The sequence below is a fragment of the Thalassophryne amazonica genome, chromosome 10, assembly GCF_902500255.1.
Source record: "Thalassophryne amazonica chromosome 10, fThaAma1.1, whole genome shotgun sequence".
Lineage (NCBI taxonomy): Eukaryota > Metazoa > Chordata > Actinopteri > Batrachoidiformes > Batrachoididae > Thalassophryne > Thalassophryne amazonica.
The window spans coordinates 113,597,541-113,623,405 of NC_047112.1; the positions used below are offsets into that span (position 1 = coordinate 113,597,541).

General features: G+C 42.0%; 1 protein-coding gene across 4 annotated transcripts in view; it reads right to left on the reverse strand.

Moving 5' to 3' along the window:
• The window catches only part of evi5b (ecotropic viral integration site 5b), a 226,825-nt gene that overhangs the window by 103,030 nt on the left and 97,930 nt on the right, over positions 1 to 25,865 (reverse strand). For all 4 annotated transcript variants that reach the window (XM_034180724.1, XM_034180723.1, XM_034180722.1 and 1 more), the window contains exons 7-8: positions 12,487 to 12,576; positions 12,156 to 12,253 (exon numbers count right to left, since the gene is read on the reverse strand). In XM_034180724.1, coding sequence (XP_034036615.1) covers positions 12,156 to 12,253; positions 12,487 to 12,576 — 188 coding nt within the window. The remainder of the gene's footprint in view (positions 1 to 12,155; positions 12,254 to 12,486; positions 12,577 to 25,865) is intronic.

The following is a 25,865-nucleotide window of genomic DNA, read 5'->3' on the forward strand; positions in this document are numbered from 1 at the left end:
GCAGTCTGTGCATCCAGAAATGAAAGCGTGGTACTGGAAGAAGCAGCCAAAATTACCACATTTCCTGATGATATGCCATTTGATAATGTAAGGCGCGAGTATTATGCTGCATTCAGAGATAAATACCCTTACAATATAACATCTGGCACAGCCTCTTACTCACCAAAAGAAGATGAGTCCCCTGAAGGATTCATTCAAAGAGCCGTAAATCATTGGATTGACTTAACTGGCCGACATCCAGGTGCAGGTGACACTGGTGCACAGATCCTGTTTAAACAGGCTCTGTTTTCTGGTCTCCCTGCTCCTGTAAAGGCTAAATTGGACAGCACACCTGAGATTTCTGTCATGCTAATGGATAGATGGAAGTTACATGTGATACACTTCCTGAAAAATTTCAATGTAAGGCAAGCAGAAGACCAGAGTGAGAAAACAAACATGGAACTGAAGTTGCTCAAAATGTAACTCAAAGAAGCTGAAGCCAAAATCAGCAAAAAGGATAAAAATGGTTCAGATCAGCTTCAGATGGCTCAAGTGCCACAACCTGTGGCTGGGGCCTTTGGACAGAACTGGCCATAGCCACCTTATGTACCACCACCTCCATGGCCGGGCCAACAGCAATGGCCATCAGGCATGAATCAAAATAGGGGTGGAAAAGGTAGAGGCTGTTTCCACCCGCGAACAGGATGTGGGGGTCGAGGAGGTTCTATGAGGGGAAGAGGGACAGGTCAGGGTGGACCACAACAAGGCGTGTGTTACAACTGTGGTCAACCAGGACACTGGGCTAAGAACTGCTCACAAGCTGCCCAGGATTATGTACAGCATCCCCAACAGGACATGGCGCCATCAGCTGGCAATCCCTTCTGGTCACCACAAGGAGGCCAGTTTCCTCAATAGGGAGGCCTAGAGAACCCTACGCAGGGAGCCTTAGCCCCTCCCATGCTGACCGTGTCTGTGAACAACAGGGAAGTGGATTTCATGGTGGACACTGGTGCGACCTACTCCACGCTGACCAAGGCTGACTCCAATATTCCACTATCCTCTACTGCTGTGAGGGTCAAGGGGTTCTCTGGGAAATCTGCGGCTATACCAAGAACTGTGCCAGTTCAAGTGACTATGGGGAGCCAGAGATTCATGCATGAGTTTCTGGCATCAACAGACTGTCCTGTCAATCTTTTGGGAAGAGACATCATGGTAAAGTGTGGTATGGAAGTGTCCTGTTCAAAGGCTGGGACTATAGTGACTCTGAGAGATGGCAAAGTGTTGCCCTGCCACTCCCAGCTCAATGGAGGGATGATGTTGCTGCAACCTGACACTGCACCCACTATACCCAACGAACATGCTGAGATCTATTGGGACAGCTTTGTTCAGAATCTGCCACGGCCACAGGCATATTGACTTTCTATCGTAAGTGGGAGCCCTGGATCAAGTCTCTCCAGCCTTATGTTCCTCCACCAGACCCTTTTCATGTCACCCTAAATTACACCAGGCAAACTGACCTTGTGTATGATGAAGCATTTCAAGAGCAGCTTGACCAGACATGTTGGTTCATTGTCTCTTATGGGTTGTTGCATTGGTGGAACTAGATGCAGAACAAAATGAGTGGTTTGCACTCTGATGTTTCTTGCCCTCATGTCTCGCTTGCATTGCAATGTGGACACCAAGCCAAAGAATTGGGTCCCATGACTAAGAGGCTAAAAGAAACTACGGACTGGCAGAACTCTCAGTTGCCCCAAGTCAAGTACTCACCGTCCCAGAAAGCCTACTACATTCCTTGGTCCTTACGTGATAGTGTATTTTTGGAGAAACGGTTTTTGGAACGACATCATGGTGCCGAACAAACTGACCATGAGAATACCATACCTCTGTTGGACAGCATGCCCCAGAAATTGTGGGCCACCTCTCCAACAGATGTTGCACGTATTGATGTGCCACCTGTTATGTTTGAGGTCAAACCTGGTCCACCTGTTTGGATTCCACAGTATCCCATTTCAGACGCGGCTGCACAAGGCATAAAGACCACTATTGAAGGGCTAATTGACTCCGGTGTTTTGATCAAGACTGAATCTGACTACAACACTCCTATTTTATCTGTTCCAAAACCAAACACAGACAGACAAATACCGCATGGTGCATGATTTGAGACATATTAACGACATCATTCAGACAAAGTGCCTCCCTGTTCCTAATCCGTACACAGCCTTGTCACTGCTAACGCCAAAACATAAGTTCTTCACAGTAATTGATCTGGCAAATGCGTTTTTTAGTGTTCCTTTGTCGGTTCAACTCCACAGATTTTTTTGCATTCACATATTTGGGAAAGCAATACACATACACTTCTCTGCCACAGGGATTTGTATTGTCTCCAGGTTTATTTAATCATGCTCTCAAACAGCTGATTAAAGATGTACAGCTGCCCTGTGGAGTGCTCCTTGTCCAGTATGTGGATGACATCCTTATTGCAGCTGAATCAGACAGCTCCTGTTTGGAAGCTACACGCATCGTCCTGCAAACATTAGCAGACAAAGGTTTCAAGGTCAGTAAGGCCAAACTACAAGTGGCAAGACCTCAGGTTTCATTCCTGGGCAGAGTAATCTCTGCTGCTGGTAAATCAGTTTCCTCCGGACAGCTGGAAACTATTCTGCATCACAAACGACCCGAAACAGTGAAAGAAATGCTGTCATTTTGGGGACTGATTGGATACAGCAGAAATTATGTACCATCCTATGTGGACAACACTGCACTCCTGAGGGGACTGGTAAAAGAAAAAGGGCACAGAAACCTGAAAGCAGCTCTGAACTGGACTACAGAAGCAGAGCAACAGTTTATTCAGGTGAAACAACATTTAGCAAAAGCAGCCTCCTTGGCTGTACCCAATTATGATGATCCCTTCTTCCTGAATGTTTCTGAAAAAGGGGGAGTTGTTAATGCTTCCCTATATCAGAAAAAGGGGGTGAGAGAAAGGTACTAATGTATTACAGTTCAAAACTTGACTCAGTGGAACAAGGACAACCTCCATGCACAAAACATGCAGTAGCAGTGACTAAAGCAATCACAAAAACAGCCTAAGACAAACCAGACTAGAAGGCATTTTGTTGCAGCCACACATCACCTACAGCACTGAAGGTGTAAATATGGCCGACACTATGGATCCTCTACCCGCACACAGATGTGAAGAAAAAGTCAATCAATCAATCAATCAATTTTTTTATATAGCACCAAATCACAACAAACAGTTGCCCCAAGGCGCTTTATATTGTAAGGCAAGGCCATACAATAATTATGTAAAACCCCAACGGTCAAAACGACCCCCTGTGAGCAAGCACTTGGCTACAGTGGGAAGGAAAAACTCCCTTTTAACAGGAAGAAACCTCCAGCAGAACCAGGCTCAGGGAGGGGCAGTCTTCTGCTGGGACTGGTTGGGGCTGAGGGAGAGAACCAGGAAAAAGACATGCTGTGGAGGGGAGCAGAGATCAATCACTAATGATTAAATGCAGAGTGGTGCATACAGAGCAAAAAGAGAAAGAAACAGTGCATCATGGGAACCCCCCAGCAGTCTACGTCTATAGCAGCATAACTAAGGGATGGTTCAGGGTCACCTGATCCAGCCCTAACTATCTGCTTCCACATCTGCTTCCACTAAAGTGGAAGCAGATGTGAAATTAAGGCAGGATTTACAAGCAGAACCACTGTTGGGAGCAACAAGGATTCTGTTCACAAAGGGATGCTGCTGGAGAAGCCCAATAGAAGGGCTTAAGGCAGGATTCACTGTAGCTGAACTCTACCCAAACTCAGGGACATTCAGGACAGTAACATCAGGACAGATCCTCAACAAGCCATCCGCGCAGAGAGCAGAATTACATGCATTAGCTGAAGTGCTAAAACATTCAAAAGGTGAAAATGTGACAATCTACACTGACTGCCTATGCTTATGGTGTAGTTCACTATGAGTTGGCAAGATGGTACAGGACTGACTTTCTGACAGCAGCAGGACAACCTGTAAAACATTATGACATAGTGACTCACCTGGCAGAAGCCATGATGGGACCTAACAAACTGGCTGCAGTAAAATGCAGAGGACATTCAAAAGACCAAGCAGTAAATGTCTATGAAGGAAACAATCAGACAGCAAAGGCCGCAAAGGCAGCTGCAGGGTACCAAGGAGAGTTAATTATGTACTCAGAAGAGGGAGAAGCAGAGTTGCAAGAACATACATTAACAAAGTGGGATGTATTTGAAATGCAAGATGATGCAGGAGCATATGAAAAATCAGTGTGGAAACAATATGGAGCAATAGAAAAGGACAGACTTTGGAGATTTATTGATGGGAGAATCTGCTTACCATCAGCATTGGCACATATCATAATTGATGGAGCACATGGTATGGCTCATTTGTCAAGAAGGCAGACAGAGAAAAAATTGTGTCAAAACACTGGTGGCATCCCAGACTAACTGAACTAATTAAACATCAACTGGAAAACTGCAAGGTATGTCCAGGCATGACCCGCACAATGGGGTCATATCTGGTACCAACTGCTCCTTTTCAGGACATAGTAATTGATTACACAGACATGGGCCCAGAAAACCGAACTCAAGGTTACAGGTACTTGCTGGTCATTGTTGATTGCTATACAAAGTGGGTAGAGGCCATCCCCACCAAAAAGGAAGATGCTGCATCAGTGTGAAAATATCTGATCAATCAGTTCATACCTAGACATGGGTTTCCAAGATCAATCAGATCAGACAATGGTTCACATTTCAAAAATGAAGATTTGGCTAGAGTTGAGAAAAGTATGGGCATTAAACACAGATTTGGCTCCGTTTATCACCCACAGTCCCAAGGACCGGTGGAGAGAGCAAATCGGACCCTAAAGGAGAAGCTGGCTACAATTTGTGCTGACTCAAAGCCGACCTGGGTACAGGCATTGCCAATTGCCTTGATGGCTATCAGGGCTTCTATTAACTCATCAACAGGATTCTCCCTGCATGAACTTTACATAGGAAGGCGTTTTCCCAATCCAGCTGCCACTGGCATAAGGGGGACACCACTAGATGTTAACCAAATACAACATACTACCAATTATTTGCTACTAACTGCATTGGTAGCCTTGCTCTCGTTCCAGGTGCAGCAACGAGAAGGGAATCCTCCACAGGGACCTGTGGGGAATAAAGTAGATCCAGGAGATTGGATCTGGTTGAAGGTAATTGTGGGACCTGACTGTTGTACATTCATTCCAGACAATTCAGGTGACAGTGGTGTCATTGCTCAAGCCAAAGCTAATCTAACTCAAACTCAGGATGCAACTGAAAAGGGATATGTGCAAAACAAAGGGGGATTTTTTAACTGGTTATTTTCAGGAGGTTGGAGATAATGGATGATCAAGATGGCTATGATATTTTTGTTTGTGTTCTTAGTAATGACATTGATTGTATGTTGTGTTGTTCCATGCCTTAGAACTCTGATTACCAAGTTCATTGATGGTACAATTGCTAGTCAGCTACTTGTGTTGGGAATTAATCCTGGGGAAGTAGATGAACTATAAGAAGTTAATGAATGTATGTAAGGTGTTGTCCATAGTTTAACTGTGGACAAAAGGGGGAAATTGTTAAGAATAAATGAAAATATATGCTATTTTACTCATAATTAGCTTTGCATGCTAACAATGCTAAAAGTTACCAAACTGAATAAAAGGTTTTGTGTTCATTATCTTCAAAAAGTAACAAATATTTAAAAGTATGTACACCATGCAGGTTTAAATGAACTAGATATTGTATTGAATGAATGAAGTTGAATAGAGTGTATACTTGTGCCATAATGTGTTTAAGGGTTTTATCATGATGTCAAATGAATGAAAATGTGTATGCCTATGCTTTGACAGGTGTTCAACTGATTTATGATGGTTTTGAAATGATACAATATTATACGGTTTGATTAATGATTGAAATATGTGCTTATGATGAATTGTGTTGAACAGGTTGAACTGCTGACAGATTTGTTGACTCTCAAATCAGTAAAGTGTTTTGGTTTAAGGTTTTCATAAATAACGTGCTTAAGTCGGGTGTAACATGTTGGTTTAAAACATGTCAGACATTGACCATTTTAATAAAGTCATGACTAATGCCTGACATGATGTTTCATATGTTCAAAGGTCATGAGGTCAAGCTGTGTGCTGCAAATAATATTGTTGTTGCCTCTGTTTGTAATCAAATGGTTTGTACATTTATGTTTGAACTATGCTGATCAATAATGAACAGTTGAATGACTGTATTGTTCAAAATTAATTGCTGCTTCTGCATTCTGTAAAATGTGAGTGATTTGATATTTTGACTGTGAAAGAACTTTGTTTCCACAGGGAAGAACAATGACTGCATTATGTGTTATCGGGGAGACAACCTTGAAAGTGTCTGTAGAGACATTAATGCCACTGAACTGAACACATGAACCTGTTCTCATACGGAGCTGAAAACAAGAAAACAGTGATTCTTTAATTAATTTGTTACACTTTGCCACAAAAGTCAGAAACTGGGGGTGTATGTACTGGCAATCTCTGCACCCAGGGCACTTATCAAATCAGTTCCCATCACAACGTTGGACATTAAGAATTAACAACAATGCCTGCTTTATGGACTTCATGGAGTTACATATTTACATGAGACTGAGGACGTGTGGGACTGGGAGCCCGGACAGATTTCTGAACTGCAAGCTTAAAAAACTCTGTTTTTGAAAGAAGAGTGTTCTTTTTGCTGCACATGCTGTGGGTATCGGTTTTTGTGGCATTAAAGATGTGTATGCATTCTGAACCCATTTTTGCTCAAAGATAAATGATTTTTGACGACTGATCTGCTCTGCTGTTTTAATAAACCTGGTAGGATTAACTTGAATTTAAATTATTGTTGTCTGTGTATTCTATTTGCACTGCCCACAGACTCACGAGGGGAAACCTGAGATTTTCTATGTTTTGAGTAAAGGTTATTTTTGTAGGAAGGTGTTTTTTCCCCAAACAAAACTGGCGCCCAACGTGGGGCAGTGGCAAGTAGAATTTATACAATTTTACAGTATATTCCAAATACAGTATATTCAGTATATTCAAATACAGTATATTCCAAGTTGGAGTAAAATACTTTTTTCCCCCCTCAATACTCTACTCACAACACCCCATAATGACATTTTTTTTTTTTTTTTTTGCAAATTTATTACAAATAAAAAACTAAGAACTTGCATGTAAATATGTATTCACAACCTTTGCTCAGTACTTTGCTGATGCACCTTTGGCAGCAATTACAGCCTCAAGTCTTCTTCAATATGATGCCATAAGCTTGGTGCACCCATTTTTGAGCAGTTTTGCCCATTCCTCCTGGCAGCACCTCTCAAACTCCATCATCTTGGATGGGAAGCATTAGTGCACAGCCATTTTCAGATCTCTTCAGAGATGTACAATCAGATTCAGGTCTGGGCTCTGACTAGGCCACTCAAGGACATTCACAGAGTTGTCCTGAAGCCACTCCTTTTATATCTTGGCTGTGCGCTCAGGGTCATTGTCCTGCTAAAAGATGAACCGTCGCCCCAGTCTGAGGTCAAAAGCGCGCTGAAGCAGCTTTTCACCTAGGATGTAGCTTTATATTGTTGCATTCATCTTTCCCTCAATCCTGACTAGTCTCCCAGTTCCTGCCACTGAAAAACATCCCCACAGCACGATGCAGAGGTGATTGTCCTTCTTGAAGGTTCTCCTCTCTCCACAGAGGAATGCTGGAGCTCTGATAGAGTGACCATCAGGTTCTTGGTCACCTCTCTGATCAAGTCCCTTCCCCCCGATCGCTCAGTTTAGACAGATGGCCAGCTCTAAGAAGAGTCCTGGTGGATCCAAACGTCTTCCATTTATGGGTGATGGAGGCCACTGTGCTCATCACTGTTGCTACAGTTTGAAAAAGTAATCCAATAACATGTAGTTTATTGGATTACTGGATTACTGTAATACTGCAATACTGTAATTATTGGATTACTGGATTACTGATTACATGCTGGCATGTAATCAGTACTGATTACTCTTTGAAAAAATAACTTCACTACTTTACTGATTATTCAACTTTAAAAGTAACTAAGTTAGATTACTAATTACTTTATTCTTTACTTTCAGCAGCTGTTGACGACATCCCCTTGCCACCTCAACAGGAAAATGATAACCAGTTTTGTCAATTCTCACTTTATTGGAAGTGCATTTTTAACAGTAACAAAGTAAACAAGTACGTCCTGACATTTTAAGTGGAACCTAAATACTATGTCGCCCTAAACTCCCCACAGCCAAGAGGACCGCCAAGGTTCTGCTTCAGAACGTGTTTAAGCTGCATGGATTTCCGCAGGATATAGTGTCCAACCAGGGCCCTCAGTTTGTGTCCCATTTCTGGGCTGACTTTTGCAAATTGATCGGTGCAACAGCTAGTCTTACATCCGGGTATCATCCACAGGCCAGGTCGAACGTGATAATCAAGAACTGGAGAAGGGACTTCGCATTCTAGCATCCCACAGTCCATCAAATTGGGCTGCACAACTTCATTGGGTGGAATTGGCCCATAACCAACTTCTGACCTCTGCCACCGGTTATTCCCCGTTCCATGTGGTACACGGTTATCAGCCAGCCCTGTTTTCTTCCACGGACTCATCTTCTTCTGTCCCCTCTGCACTAGCTCTCATCCAGCGCTGCAGGAGGATCTGGGTCCGGGCTCGGCGAACCTTGCTCAAGACCTCCTCCTCATACAAGGCAGCAGCGGACCGCCATCGTTCTCCCACGCCTCCCTATGTGCCCGGCCAGCGAGTTTGGTTGTCGACCCGGGATCTGCCGCTTCGGGGGACAGTTCGCAAGCTCGCGCCCAGGTTTGTGGGTCGCTTTCCCACCAGGGTTGATCACCCTGGGGTGATCAACCCTGTGTCTGTTCATCTGCGTCTCCCTGGGGCATTGCGGGTCCATCCTACATTCCACGTGAGTCGGGTGAAACCTGTGAGGACTAGCCATTCCCCGCCGCCCTCCCGGTTTGTGGGTGGCGGTCCCGCCTTCTCTGTCCGCCGTCTCCTGGTTGCTCGTCGTTGGGCCCGTGGCATGCAGTACTTGGTGGATTGGGAGGGCTACGGTCCTGAGGAGCGTTCCTGGGTGCCGTCCCGCTTCATCCTGGATCCAGCTCTCATCCGTGACTTTCATGCCTCGCTTTCTGGGGTTCCTGGGCAGTACGGTGCCGGCCGTGGGGCGGGGGTGATGTCATGATTGGGTCTGTGGGGGGGGGGGGGGGGGGGGTTATTGTTTATTGCTTTGGGTTTGCATTTAGTTTTGCACTGGGGTTTTGGTGGCTGGATTTCTTTTGTATTGTTTGGTGTTGGGCATTTCCCTCCTGTCTGCCCTTCCTGTGGCCACGCCTCTTTCTGGATCTTTCCTCTCACACCTGTGGTGCATTTACCCTGATCACATCCCCTTTATTAGTCAAACCTGCTTCCTCTCTCACTTGCGAGATTGTTGTGCCTTGTGCCTCATGCGAGCGTTTGTCTTCAGAGTTTTCACAGTCCTGTTTTTGCTTTATCGTGTATCGACCTGTCTGCCTGTTTCTGGATTCTGTCTCTGCCAAATGCTTCGGTTACTGTTGATATTTTTGGACTGTCTTTTTGTGTACCGACTCACGCAAGTCCTGACATTGAACTCTGTGAAGCTGAGACCTGAATCCTGCATTTGTGTCCGATCACTTGGTGCCGTCTGGCCCGTCAAAACATAAAATAAAGTCAGTCTTTCTTGACTTCAATGAACATATTATAAAATAAAATAAAAACCATCTTTCTTCACCTCATATTTAACTGCTGACAGCACAGTAACAGTAAAAATTTGAATTTATAACCTACATTGTTTATAAATGTAACAATTACATTTTTTCTACCACTTTTCTAACATTTAAAATTCTTTCTAAATATTTTAGTTGTTGAAATTATTATTATTATTATTATTATTATTATAAATAGTAGTAGTAGTATGATAAAATGTCATCAAAAGCGGACCTTTAATCTAGGGGTGTTGTGGGGATGCCGCGTTCCCCCCAACACTCCCTTTCCATCTGTATTCGCACCTGGTTTGCGAATAATGAATAATGCGTATTTATGCAGAAAGCATGACCAGATTGACAGGTAAGAAAGTTTTATCTGAGTTTTTTACGTCATGTCGTAAGGCCCATTTGGGTGGAAAAGCAGCACTAGTATTTGTTGTTAACACACTGTAGGTCTTCAGCTGTTTTTTGGGGGCACGCACAGAGCTGCATGGAGTTTTAAAGAAAAAAAAAAAGCCTAAAAATGTCTTGGTAAAGCTCAGTGCAGTTGTGCTGCTGTCACAGCGCTTTGAGAGACAGCTGTGTTTATCAATGCAAAGCTGCTCTGCCCACGGGCCAGTTTTAATTCTGCCACGACCTACACTATCTTTACAATCGACCAGTCCGGCACCCCGACTTATACTGTATAAAAATACAAAATACTAATGGATAGTGACTTAGAGAAGTAACTTTATTGTCATTACTGATTTAGAAATATTGACGCAATAGATTACTCATTACTGAAAAAAGTGGCCAGATTAGAGTAACACGTTACCGGCATCACTGGTGCTCACTGGGACCTTCAAAGCAGTAGAAATGTTTCTGTACCCTTCCCCAGATTTGTCCCTCAAAACAAAATCCTGTCTCTGAGGTCTGCAGACAATTCCTTTGACTTCATGCTTGATTTGTGCTCTGACATGCACTGTCAACTGTGGGACCTTATATGTAGACAGGTGTGTGCATTGTGTGTAGAACTTTGAAAAAAAATTTCATTCATTTGAGAATAAGGCTGTAACATAAAAAAATGTGGGAATAGTGAAGTGCTGTGAATATTTTCCAGATGCACTGTAGGTGTATTAGGCAGTTACGTTTTTTTCCTTTACACACATAGCGCAGAAGCTGCAGCTGCTCCACATGTCGTCTCTTCCGGTATCTACGAAGAAAGATGCTCCAACAAAGCTGTATGTGCAAATGCACTTAAATAAAAGGCACATTACCGGTTCAAAAAAAAATCACTTGAGTAAAAGACAAAACACAGATTTATATAAGAAAGGTGAAAAGTGCTTGTTAATGGTTGTCAGCAGCTACGCTCCAACCCCCACAATCAATGTTTATACAATCGATTATTCACATTTGTGAAGTGATTCAGAATCTTCCACATCCACATCACGATGCATTTAAGAATTATTTCCCCCACCCCTAGATGAAGGGCACCTTAGTCACTTTCCTGTCTGAATGGGAACTGAATCAAGCATCCTCTGGATTCAAAACTCCCCTCTCTATCCTCTAAATGCAGTTGCAGTATAACTAAGGGGTACTGAGGATTGAGTACCAGCTGCTTACTGTTCATCCACCACAGTAGCCTGGCTTCTTTTTGAAGCAGTCAATCATCAACCACATCACGATGCACATTTTGAGATGGCTTTGGTGAAAGGAAAAGCATAATCTATTATGCTGGCATGTACATGTGATGTGTTCATGCAGGTGTTAACAGATAATTGTGGGCATTGAAAACATGAGTTTCTATAGAATGATATGCCAGACAAAGGCAATTTCAGGGAAGAGTACAAATCACTGCTGAAACTGAAGTGCATGTGTACTGTTAAGTGTAATGATTACTTCAGACCAAAACGTGCACATAAAATTGAAAGTAACCATTTCTCTTGGGGTCAGGCGGTGTCTTTTTTTCTCACTAATTCTCATGTTTGACTTGACCTTGAAGCACAAGGTCAAACGCAGTCAGGTCAATGGAGTCAGCATGCATGATTTTCTATAGGTGTTCAATACAAATGTAAGGTGTAGAAGTGATACTTAGAGAAATAAAATGACAATCTGGGGTCAGGCGGTGGGTGTCTTTGTCAGCCATTATCTGGGATGACCTTTCATAAATCTGGGGGAAGGTCATAAGCCTGGATGTCACATTTGTGTCTGTGTACAATATAGTATGGGTGTGTACTATGTATGCAAGGGGTAAGAGGGAAATCTATAGAGCCCTCAAAACGTGATGGACAGACACGCACGGACAGACTCCATTTCAATGGTTGCCCTTATTTCATGGTGAGGGACAACAAACATGTAATGGGTGACATCAGTGCTGTACTTACTTTTTCATCTTCTTGGTGTTGTACTTAACTTGATAAGCAGCCTGGATGACCTTGTCTGGTCCATTGTCAAGCTGACGTGGAATGACCTTCTGAAAGTGCTGGAACAAAAACGAAGCGTGAGCCATGGACAAAAAGAAAACAATGACCTTATACACAGATTTTTAGCCTTTTTTTCTGACCACAAATAACTAATTCATAAGTCAGCATTTTAATTTACTGTGCTTGCATGAGTGTGACACATTTTAGTCAAAAAAAAAAAAAAAACAGACCTGACTGGATGGCAAGTTATGTAGAGGACGTGGTTTTGGATATAAAGACTGTGGCTTTATACCTGTAACATTCCCTCCATGTCGAGCTGGATGAGTTCAGTTTGGTTCATTTGAAGGATGGCAAGTCCAACACGAAAAACAATCTCTAGACCCTGTACAGAGATCATCAGTAAGCACACAGAAGTAAACCTTTGAACAACAACAACAAGTGACTACACTTCTGCAATATTCTTCAAGACAGAGACATTAAGTGCATAACAGGAAATAAATTCACTGATGGTCTTGTGTTATGTAGTGTTTCTGCTTCTTCACCAAGCAACTGTGGTGCAGTCATCAGAAAAATAGGCCATGTTTGGGCATTTTCTAATTAAATTTAACTTTTCTTCAATATAATACAAAATAAGGCTTGAATGGCTAAATCTTATGGTGGCAGTGGCAGCGTCACACTTATGCTGCAATCACATCAGTTTTTTGCTGTGGCAGAGGGCAGGAGAAGATGTTCTTTGGAGTGTTAAAGAGAAATAAATTACTTATTTGAAAGATAAAGCAGCATTTTAGTGTTTTGCACAATGTTCAAACCAATTTTTCATGATGTTAGAGCTTATTTTCTCTTTAACCAATTTAAAAGCAGGTGTCTGCACTCATCATCGGCCTCCCTCCGTCTGAGCAGACGATGACACGCGCCCCCTCCCTCAGCAGGTTCTCCGGTGACTGTACAGTCCAATTCTCAAATGGCAATCCTTGCTGCAGCCCTCACAGATAAACATCTGAGTATGCTGAGCTGTTTGTGTTTTTTGCTTTTCTCTCTTTTCCTTTCGTAGTCTGTCGCGATTCTCCTCCGCCCTTCTCACCCTGGTTTTGATGGTGGACCTCCACAAGGTGCGGTTTAGGGCGATATTCTCCCAAGACTCAATGTCAATATGTGCTGCCCTGAGGTCCCTCTTATAGATGTCCTTGTATGGTAGATATGGGCGGCCTTTTTGCCGGGTTCCATGCTCAAGTTGGCCATACAGTAAATCTTTTGGTATGCGGCCTCGGTCCATGCAGCAGACATAGCCTAGCCATCTCAGACGATGCTCACTGAGAATTGCGTGCATAGTCCAAGATCCTGAGCTCCTGAGGACCTCTGAGTTTGTGATCCTGTCCATCCAGGTAATCCCAAGGATCCTTTGTAGGCATCTCATGTGGAAAGTGCCCTCTTTCCAACACAGGCAGAGGAAGTCTTGGAGATGTGGGAGGAGTGCTGGTTTCCCTTGTTTGATTACCTCTGGTGGAATGGCATCGTTTCCTGGAGCTTTTCCACAAGTGAGGGCATCAATAGCCTTCTCTAGCTCTGCTGCAGTAGGCACTGTGTCTAACTCCTCCAGGACTGACAGTGCTGGGATGCTGTTTATGGCCTCCTCAGACACTGTATTCTCTGTAGAATAGAGTTCCAGATAATGCTCAACCCATCTGTCCATTTGTTTTTGGGGGTCAGTAATGGTTGTACCACTTTTTGATTTCAATAGGGCTGTTTTCTTTATGTTTAGGCCAGTGACCTGCTTGATGCCTTCATACATTTCTCTGACATTTCTGGTCAGAGATACATGTTCAATTGACGAACACAGTTGTAGCCAGAAGTTGTTTGCACATTTCCTGGCTACCTCCTGGCATTTAGCCCTGCACGTCCTAAGAGAGAGCAGGTTTTGCTGGGTCGGATCTTTCTTCCACCTGATGAGTGCTTCTCTTTTAGACTGGGTTACAGGCTCCATGAGCTGGAGGTTGGCTTCAAACCAGTCTACATTTCGCCTTTCCTTTCTCCCATAAGCGGTGATTGCTGACTAATGGATGGCAGTGCTAAGTGGCTGCCAGTGTGATTCTGCAGAGACACCATCTCCTGCGAGTGGAAGGTTTCCAATAAGGGAGATAAATTTGCTTGTGCAAGCTGGGTCTGTCTTACGGGTGTTTGCACTAAATCTCAATCAGCAGCTGTTTATCTTTCAACATTAAAGGCAAATAAATTAACATTTGGTTCACCAGTGTCAAGATAGCAAACAGAAAAATGTGAAAACATTCCGCTTTCGGTGGCATGTACCATCACAGTGTACATGTGCTGCTCTCACAGCTGGTGGTGGCTGGATTTTCCAGCAGCCTTTCAGTGAAGCAATGAAACACCTGGCTTACCCTCTTCTGCACACAGCAACATTTAGCTCTTGTGGTTGCTCCCCAAGGCCTCTCCTGAAGCCCAGGTACAAGTGATGCAGAGTTGCACTTACAAACACTGCCAACTGGAAGTTTACATCCGTGTCCATTCACCTTATACAGCTGCAGATCTGGAGCAATGTCATTGAGGGCATCCTGCATAAATCTTGTGCCAACTCAAAACCTGACCCTCACTGAAAACTGGTGAAGCCAAAAGAAAGCCTTCACACAGAAATAAAGTTGGGAACATGCCCAATTTACGATGATTTTAGAAAATGTAATGCATGCAGTTGGGGAAAAAACTGAGTAAATGGACATCTGTTCTCATGTGGTGCTGCAGGACACAGCAGAGAAAAGGAATAGAAACAAACGGAAATAAAACGGGTGCATGCCGTGGGGAGCTGCTTTAAAACTGAACTCAGTTTTATTAGTTGAACCACTGTCAGTCACTTCAGGAAATGTTCCACAGACAAAAGAAATCCACAAATATAAGTTTGTGCTGAGTTCAAGAAGTCTGATCCATGTGTGGTAATGTATGGTTAAATATTAAATGATAAAGCAGAAAATTCCCAAACAGCTGACGACTCTATACACAGAGACTCAAATAAAGTCCAGTCTGTCATAGTGTCACAAAATGGAGGTGTCCCAAACACTTAACCTATCTTCTTCTACTTGGTTTACTAAAGATGCAGTGTTGAGCAGGAAGGAGAAGAAGAAGGGGGGGGGGGGGGTATTTTGTTCTTAAGAAATGTTTGTAACTGCTTTATCACTCCAGCACAAAGTTCACACTCTGGTTCTTCTAATCGTTGGAGAAATTGTGGTGCACAAGGAGTAAAACTGTACCATTTGTTTTGGTCATGACCATTATTACAATTTTTTTGGAATTTGGTTTTTTGGAATTTGGTTCAAATTGAATTGAAAGCAATGTTAAATTTTCAGACAACCTTAGGCTGGGACGAATTGTTATTTGGTTTTCCATATTTAGTAGACACAGATAAAGACACAAAATGTTTGTTTGGAATTTTGAATTTAGCAGCACGGAAATATATTACTTGGAAGTCTATCTCCAAATCTGGATGACTGGCACAATCTTGTGCATTCAATATTTGTCATGGAACGCTTTACATTTAAGAGACTTCAAAAGGTCAAGTTTGACAGAATCTGGGAGAAATGGAGAACATATATTTTGCCTCGACGGCCAGAATTTGTATAATCCTCTGTATTACTGGTAAAAGTAACACTGAATGGTAATTGTATTATGTACACCTCTGGTTCTTTAATTCTTCTGTTCTTTTTAGTATGCATAATGAAAAATTTATATATATATATATATATATATATATACACACACACACACGAGGTCTGTTAGAAAAGTATCTGACCTTTTTATTTTTTTTCAAAAACCATATGGATTTGAATCATGTGTGACTGCATCAGCCAAGCTTGAACCTTCGTGCGCATGCGTGAGTTTTTTCACGCCTGTCGGTTGCGTCATGTGTGAGCACTGGTCCACCCCTCTCGTCGTTTTTTTTATTGCAAATAAACGTCTGAACGATTTGGAGCTTTGCTGCGTCAATTTATTTCCAGAAACTGTAAGAGACCTCCAGGTGGACACCGTTCGGAAAATTAATATGGCTTTCAGGGACGATTTTATGGGGATTACACAGATTAAGGAGTGATCCAGACGGTTTAAAGATCGCCCACAACTGCTGAGAGCGCGCCGCGCTCCGAGCGCGGATCGACAGGCTCAAACCCTGCTGAAACAACCAGCATGGCGCAAAGCAACGCCGTGATGAAGCCTCACAGGACATGTTGGGGCATGTCCAGCTCATGCTCAATTTCTCGAATAATGAAACGACTGAAAAGCAACCGACAGCCGTCTGAAATCAACCTGAAAGCCGTCCTGTGAGACCAACACGGAGGTGGTTTTGTGCCGCGTCATGAACAGCTCCATGGCACATCCCTCCGCTTTTCTTTCCATGAAAAAAACTCATGTAACAGTGGAATGTGCCGAAAAAGTGCTGATGTCCACGCCTTCTGCCTTTTTGTGAAAGTCAGACGACATCCCGGATCAACAAAGCCTTCACGTTGGAAATGATCTGGTTGTTTCAGTGGGGTTTGAGCCTGTCGATCGGCGCTCGGAGCGCGGCGCGCTCTCAGCAGTTGTGGGCGGTCTTTAAACCGTCTGGAGCACTCCTTAATCTGTGTAATCTCTATAAAATCGTCCCTGAAAGCCATATTAATTTTCCGAACGGTGTCCACCAGGAGGTCTCTCACAGTTTCTGGAAAAAAAATGATGCAGCAATGCTCCAAATCGTTCAGACATTTATTCGCAATAAAAAAACGACGAGAGGGGTGGACCAGTGCTCACACAAAGCCTGCTCACAGGCGAATGACGCAACCGACAGGCGTGAAAAAACTCACGCATGCGCACAAAGGTTCAAGCTTGGCTGATGCAATCACACGTGATTCAAATCCATATGGTTTTTGAAAAAAATAAAAAGGTCGGATACTTTTCTAACAGACCTCATATATATATATGTTTTTAACTGCAATGCTACATTTTTGAAAAAAGTTTTTTTTTTTTTATCTTATTTGGAAGAAACCTTATTTGGAGTTATTTGAAACTCCAGCTCTGTTAAGAACAAGAAGAAAAATTAACAGGGAGTTTATTATCTTTTATAAACGTATTACAAAAGAGTTTTCAAACATTTCATTGCACGTTCACCTCACACATGATCTGTCTGTTCAGTGGCTGAAAGATATAGTTTACTCATGTTTTGTACTTGGTAACGCAACAGTAATTAGCTTGTATCTTCTGATCACTAAAGCAGTGTTTGTGCTATGAATTAAATAATAAACTGGGTTTTTAAACGCTTCATTGTGTTGCACGTTCACCTCACATATGATTGCCTCCATACCACTGTGTTTGATTTATGAATAAATAATGCGCTAATTAAATTTATTTTGTTCTTGTTGCATGAAGTGGTAAATGTGACTTATTACTCTGGTGCGACTTACATATGCCATTTTCTCTTACAGAGAGGAATTTTTGGACATGTGCAACTTCATACTCCAGAAAATACGGTATTTTGCACCCAAATCTAGGAATCAGTGAAGAGAATCAAGGCCCTAGGTATGTTTTAATTCCCACACAGCATTCATTGTCCAAATAAAATTAAACATCTTTGATAATGCATTAGATTCAGCTTGATATACGGTTAAAAAAGTGTGATTAAATATTATACTTCCTCATCACTTGTGGTTTCCAATGACTTATGACATGTTGTATCCATGAAGCAATTACAGTGTATCCTGACAGTCCACTGATACAAGTTGATTCGAAGAAAGTGGGTACTGTATTTCCTTGATTCTCAGGCGTTTATTTTTTTCAAACCATGCTCAGACCCAGCACCTCAACAATGCAGGCCTTAATTCAAGGCCGGCGATTATTAATAAAATGCTGTTTTGCTACCTGCACTGTAATATGGTATTAAGTTCCACACACATATCACTGGATGTGGTGAACCAGAAGACAAAAACGTTAGAGCAGAGCCCTCAGCGTGTCTGGAAACCCTCTCTGCAGCCTGCTAAACATCGGAGACCACACGGGCTGTGACTGGTCATTTTTATGTTTTCATTCCTTTCTCTCCCATCATATTTTAAGCTCTTGCAGAGCACCAGCTGATTACATTTCGATAATGGATTAAATATATTTGACAGAAAAGTCTGCAAATATGACCAACTTTACAACATGGACTCGAAAAACTAAAAAGATGCTCAAATGACCAGCAATTCATGGAGGGAAACTGCATGTACCCTAACACTGGTTTGGAGGTTGATGATTGTATAAAGAAATAGAGCTTATTGATGGATAAACTGATTCAGAAAAAGGCCATGTTCCTGTGGTAAACTGTTGCAATAAGATGCCCACCAATGCAACGGAAAACTTTAATATGGTCATGCAAGCATCGACGTCATTGCATGGCCACAGGGTTACAGAGTTGTAGAAGCATAAATCAGGCTTTAGGATTTTAAGGAATCACTCCACAGGGAACTTGGAAAAAAGAGTGACTTGACCAAATACAATCCTTTTTTAATGCACATAATGTCTGGTGCTTATTTAAGGTAGGCACAGTGGTGGGCACAGATAACCAAAAAATTAACTTCGATAACAGATAATCAGATAACTGAAAAGTTATCTTCGATAAAGATAAAACAATAAACCACCCAAAAATGTATCGGAAGTTACAGATAAATTCCAATATTATCTCTGGCACATTTACAACTACTAGTAAAACAAATTTAATAGCTTCTAATAATATTAAAAATAACAACAGAACCAAACAGTAAGACCACACTTTTAACTTTAAACAGTCTGCCCCTGCTGGAAGCTCTTGTTTACTACAGCGCTCCGAGCACAGAAGCACCCCGAGACCCAAACAATGAGACCACACTTTTTTCTTTCAACACTCGGCCTCTGCTGGAAGATCTTGTTTATTACAGCCCTCCCAACACAGAGGCACCCTGAGAGCAGCCGTAAAGCCAGCTCTCTATCAATGACAAAGCTCCGGTCATGCGGAGGTCTTGAAAAATAAAGTCATATTGAGTTATGGTGTTGATTTATAAATAACATTAATACCGATAGAATAACTCCATTAATGTCAATTCTGTCATTTGTACAAAGTTAAAATATAACATATATCTTTTAATGTTGAATAATGCACTAATTCTGACGTTTTGTAACAAAGAGACACATCGCAAAGGATTCTGGGTAAACGTGCCTCTGCTAAACACTGATTGGTTCAGTCATTCATTATGTAAACCAACACGTTAATGTGACATCTGTCGTGTGTTGGTGTTTAAATGTGCTTTTGTAAAATATTCCATTTTTTTATTTGTAAAAACAGGCATTTTTACAGAGCCCTGGAAGTGTCATCGGAAAATGTTTTGCATGTGGAGAGAATGTGCGCATGTTTGCGCACATTCTCTCCACATTCTCTCTTTACAACATTCATTTGATGTTGTAAAACGTGCTTTACAGTGTGCGAGATGATTTTTCATGCAGGAATTTTTTGGCCCAAGTTTCAGGTTAATCGTGCGTCCTGCATCGTGTAGTGTTCATGGAGTCTCAAGCTGCGGTCAACATCTGACGACCACCTCCTGATCGCCGATCGTATGTTCGAATGAGAATCAAACCTGTTTGATATATTATTGTGGTCGGCCGTTGTGAGGTTATCCTGCTGCTGAAAGCTACAAGCAGCATCCAACCATTCGCACTGTGCCTGCGCAAACACTGCAGAGCTGTCTTGTAATAATGTTATTATTGTTATTATTATTATTATTTTGCAGTTTTGTTTTTAAACTTCATTTGTAAAAAAAAAAAAAAAAGCCATTTGCAAAGCAAAAAAGTTGATTTGACAATCATCTGACATAACCGGGGTCAAAATAAATAGAACACTGCCATCTATTGGTTCCCAGACACTGCCATGAACACTACTGGCCAGTAGATGCTTGATGGCAGTAGAGGCTTTCAAAACAAATTCTAGATAATCCCTGTCTGCTCACATTTAAAATGCGTGGAATTTAACAAACGCAATTAAAACATCAACGTCTATAAACACAGAGAATATATTCAAGAGCGTTTTAGGCACTAGAGTTTAATGCTGTTGTCCGTGGAGTCTGAACAGAGTGTCTGAAATGCATTTGTCCTGTCGTGACGTACTGAGATTACATCATCCTACACAATATGCACTGCGGGGCAGAGCATGTTCTCACAAAACCTTAAAAATTAGCACATTACTTTAAAACTAAAACATATATCTGATATTTTTACTTTATGAAACTTCAGACATGACAGTAATTTTAAATAACTTGTCCAAAATTAGTTTGGTTAAAATTTGAACCATAAGTTAAAAATGTATGCCTCTGGATGAATTAGGTCATATTGCGAGCATATCGGTATGGTGTTAAAGGAAATGTTTTTTTATTTCTTTTTCCTTTTGGGGCTGTTTTTTCTTTGTTTGCAGAGGATTGAGATGCTTTTTATACAAGCAGTTTTCTTCTGTTTGCAAAGGTTATAACTATGCGCCTGTTACAAAACTTTTAACAGGTGGGTGCTGAACTAATTTTAAAAATGCTTGTCGCTGTTCAGCTTTGCTTATTTTGTTTATCGGTTTAAAAGTTATCGGATAAAAATTAATCGGAAGATAACTGGTCCGATAATGTTTTTTAAAGTTATCTAAAAAGATAATTCGATACTGAAAATATTATCTTCGATAATTATCTGTTATCGGATTATTGGAAGTGTGCCCACCACTGGGTAGGCATGTATTTTTTTTTTCAGAAAGTTTTGACCCCACAATGAAATGAGGCAGGCCCCTATTGAAAGTCATTTAATCAAGGAAATACACAAGTCTAATTGGTGCTTTGGATTCCCTGTAGATCGTTCAGTGCCTCTTGATTAATCCATTACATACATACAGTGAGGAAAATAAGTATTTGAACACCCTGCAGTTTTGCAAGTTCTCCCGCTTAGAAATCATGGAGGGGTCTGAAATTTTCATCTTAGGTGCACGTCCACTGTGAGACATACCGTATTTTCCGGACTATAAGTCGCACTTTTTTACATGTTTTGGCCGGGGGTGTGACCTATACTCCGGTGCGACTTATAAATGAAAAATATACCGGTAGGATCTCAATTAATTTACTGTAACAAAACAATTTTACGTGACAGAGTCGATCTATGTTTTAAAATGGCCACCGGAAAAGGAAATGCAATGCATCATGGGCACTGTAGTATGACGGCCATCCTATAGTTCACGCTGGTCGCGATAACCAATCAGAGAACAGAACTTTGGATGCGTATTCCTCACCTCACCCACAGCGTGTGAAGCTGACGAACACGGTGCTTGCTGTTATTCCGGCATGGCGAACAGAACAGCTTCAACCCTTGGATATCAATGTGAGCAGAGTGTTTAAGTTGATGCTGAGAGCTGCGTGGGAGCACCGGGTGAGCGACGGTGGAGGATTAGCGTGTGCACTTGGAAGGAGCTGGCGTCGATGATTGTGAAAAGCGTTTGAAGCAGACGAACATGGTGTTTATTCCGGGACGGCTAACAAGACAGCTTCAACCCTTGGATATCAGTGTGAGCAGAGTTGACGCTGAGAGCTGCATGGGAGCACTGAGCGACAGCGGAGGATTAGCGTCTGCACTTGGAAGGAGCTGGATCAACACCGCTGGGCGGTCATGAGCTGCGCAGGTAGGCGCTGCATGGTTCGGCTCGCAATGTGGTCCGCAAAATACAAACATATCCGTAGGTAAAATGCAGCTCACGAGAGGGCACTCGAGGCTTGTGTGACTGTTCCTGCGACTTCTGACTACCATAGAAAAATAAAAATTTTAACGTTACTGATAACATAACAGGACAACGGAGAAGGCCTGAAAAAATGCCACCAAAAAGAAAGTCATACTCTGCAGATTACAAGTTGCGACTGGTGAAATATGCATCCGAAAACGGTAGCCGTCACAATATTATCATCTGAACTTTTCATGTTAACATACCTGTATGTCCATGGGACTTATAGTCCAGTGGACCTTATTTATGGTTTATTTTTCTTTATAATGGATAAAGTGGCTGGTGCGACTTATACTCCGGTGCGACTTATTTATGGTTTATTTTTCTTTATAATGGATAAAGTGGCTGGTGCGACTTATACTCCGGTGCGACTTATAGTCCGGAAAATACGGTAATCTAAAAAAAAAATCCGGAAATCACAATGTATGATTTTTTAATAATTTATGTGTATGTTACTGCTGCAAATAAGTATTTGACCCCCTACAAACCAGCAAGAATTCTGGCTCACACAGACCTGTTAATTTTTCTTTAAGAAGCCCTCTTATTCTGCACTCTTTACCTGTATTAAATGCACCTGTCTGAACTTGTTACCTGTGTAAAAGACACCTGTTCACACACTCAATCAATCACACTCCAACCTGTCCACCATAGCCAAGACCAAAGAGCTGTCTAAGGACACCAGCGACAAAACTGTAGACCTGCACAAGGCTGGGATGGACTACAGGACAACAGGCAAGCAGCTATGTAAAAGACAACAACTGTTATGATTATTTATTAGAAAGTGGAATCTGTCAATCTCCCTTGGTCTGGGCTCCATGCAAGATCTCACTTTATGGGGTAAGGATGATTCTGAGAAAGCTCAGAACTACACAGGAGGACCTGGTCAATGACCTGAAGAGAGCTGGGACCACAGTCACAAAGATTACATTAGTAACATGATGCTGTCATGGTTTAAAATCCTGCAGGGCAGCAAGGTCCCCCTGCTCAAGCCAGCACATGTCCAGGCTCGTTTGAAGTTCACCAGTGACCATCTGGATGATCCAGAGGCGGCATGGGAGAAGGTCATGTGGTCAGATGAGACTAGAATAGAGCTTTTTGGAATCAACTCCACTTACCATGTTTAGAGGATGAGAACGAACCCAAGAAAACCATCCCAACCGTGAAGCACGGTTGGTGGAAACATCATACTCTGGGGGTGCTCTTCTGCAAAGGGGACAGGACTATTGCACTGTATTGAAGGGAGGATGGATGGGGTCATGTATTGCGAGATTTTGTCAAACAACCTCCTTCCCTCAGTAAGACCATTGAAGATGGGTCATGGCTGGGTCTTCAGCATGACAATGACCCCAAACACACAGCCAGGGCAACTAAGGAGGGTCTCCATAAGAAGCATTTCAAGGTCCTGGAGTGGCCTGGCCAGTCTCCAGACCTGAACTCAATAGAGAATCTTTGGAGGGAGCTGAAACTCCAAACCTGAAAGATCTAGAGATCTGTATGGAGGAGTGGAACAAAATCCCTGCTGCAGTGTATGAAAACCTGGTGAGAAACTACAGGAAACGTTTGACCTCTGTAATTGCAAGCAAAGGCTACTGTACCAAATATTAACATTGATTTTCACAGGTGTTCAAATACTTATTTGCAGCAGTAACATACAAATAAATTATATATATATAAAAAAATCATACATTGTGATTTCCGGATATTTTTTTTTTAGATTATGTCTCTCACAGTGGACATGCACCTAAGATGAAAACTTCAGACCCCTCCATGATTTCTAAGTGGGAGAACTTGCAAAATCGCAGGGTGTTCAAATACTTATTTTCCTCACTGTATAAGGGATATTGTCAGTTGTATACATTTAGCACATTTTGTCCGTTTTATACATACAGCGGATTTTGTCGGTTTTATTTTAGCAGATTTCGATTATAACGGACAAAATTCGCTGGTCCACCTGAATCCATTATATGCAAGTTTTACTGTATATGCAAAAATGACAAGATTTACCCTATAGTCAGGGCCTGTAATAGATTTAAAATACCTGTTTGGCCTGCTAGAAGTAGCAGTTGGAGTAGGAGTTGATTTAAGAGAGTGAAAAAAGTAACTGTATTTAATTAGAACGTTGGATTTTCTTGCTGTGATCCTTTATTTTTATTTATTTATTCCCCCCACCCCCCCCCCCAAAAAACAAACAAACAAACAAAAAAACAAAGGCATGGTCACCATTACCTGCTTACAATTTCAGTCCCACAAATGTCCGTCCGTTAAATAAATTTTGTGCCTCACTGTTCCATCGATGCCGGCAATGAAACACTGAATAATGCTTGAAGAGTTCCACACCTACTTAGAAATACTTGTTTTGACTATCTGTGGAAAAAAGATTTTGTGGAATAATGATCATTATTTTGGTGGAAAAAGAACTCAGCCACACACGGTGTGCAGCCAGTACATTCTGAGTGCCGGTGTTGCAGACAGAACAGCCCCCCCCCCCCAAAAAAAATGGTCCACCCTGCCTCCACTGCGCATGCGTCATTTGGGACCCCATAGCAGCTTGTGTGAGACAAGAGTCTCAACACCCAAAGCGAACAAAAAGAATAATGTGATTATTAACCATCAGATAACAAGGTAAAACCTCTTAAATCATTCTAAAGTCAGTTTTAAGCAGAAACAAGGCGACAATCTGTGAGTTGCTACTGAAGCTTTGAAATGATGGAGGGGCAATGAATGACTGCTGGTGCAATTCGAAGTATTCCACCTTGCGTAGTGTGATGCTATCTTAGACTATAAGCATGCACTACTGGGTACAAAGTGATCTGATTTGATCAACAAAAACAAGCATAACTCAAAGTTCCTGTTTGACACGGCAACACTTATTCATGGCAACACTTATTCATGGACAATCAAACCACCTGTAGTTTGCTCTCCTTTTACAGCACAAGATTTCCTGGATTACTTTGAGAAGAAAATAGAAGACATTCGGTTAAACATATTCCAGCATGCCCTAACCCAGCCACTACACCCTGCTATTGAGGTGGGCACCATTACTGAGGTATTACCTAGATTTACAGAATTTGATAGTATCTCTCTAGGCATGCTGACAAAACTCATAACGTCTTCAAAAAGCACAACCTGCTTATTTGATCCTATATGAACAAAACTGTTTAAGGACCTGTGGCCCACTCTTGGCCTGACTATGCAGGAAATGATTAAGCTTTCTTTAACTTCTGGATCTTTTCCTAAATGTTTCAAATCTGCAGTGATTAAACCATTACTTAAAAAACCTAATCTTGACCCTAGTGTATTGAAAAACTATAGGCCGATATCAAATCTATCATTTTGCTCTCAAATTCTGGAAAAAGTGGTGTCACGGAAGCTCAAAGACTATCTTACTGAGAATAATCTCTTTGAGCCACTGCAGTCTGCTTTTAGAAAATATCATTCCACAGAGACGGCTCTCACTAAGTGGTGAATGATCTTCTGCTTGCAATGGAAATGCAAATGGGATTACTGGGAGTGCACTTGCATGGTTGACGTCATACTTGACCAGTCGTTCTGTGTTTTGTACAGCAACACTACCACTAACTTTAGTGACATGAAATTTGGGGTTCCACAGGGGTCTGTCTTAGGCCCCCTGCTTTTCTCCCTTTATATAGCAGCCCTTGTGCACATATTGCAGCGTTTTGGGATTACCTTTCACTGCTATGCTGATGATACTCAGTTATACATGCCAATAAATACTGGTAATCTCATTCACATAAAATTCTCAGAAGATTGCCTTGCATCAGTGTGAAGTTGGATGTCTATAACCTTCCTACTTTTAAATTCTGATAAGACTGAAATGATGGTTCTTGGTCCAGTGAGACATCGGCATCAATTTGACCAGTTAACACTTAGCCTAGGCTCAT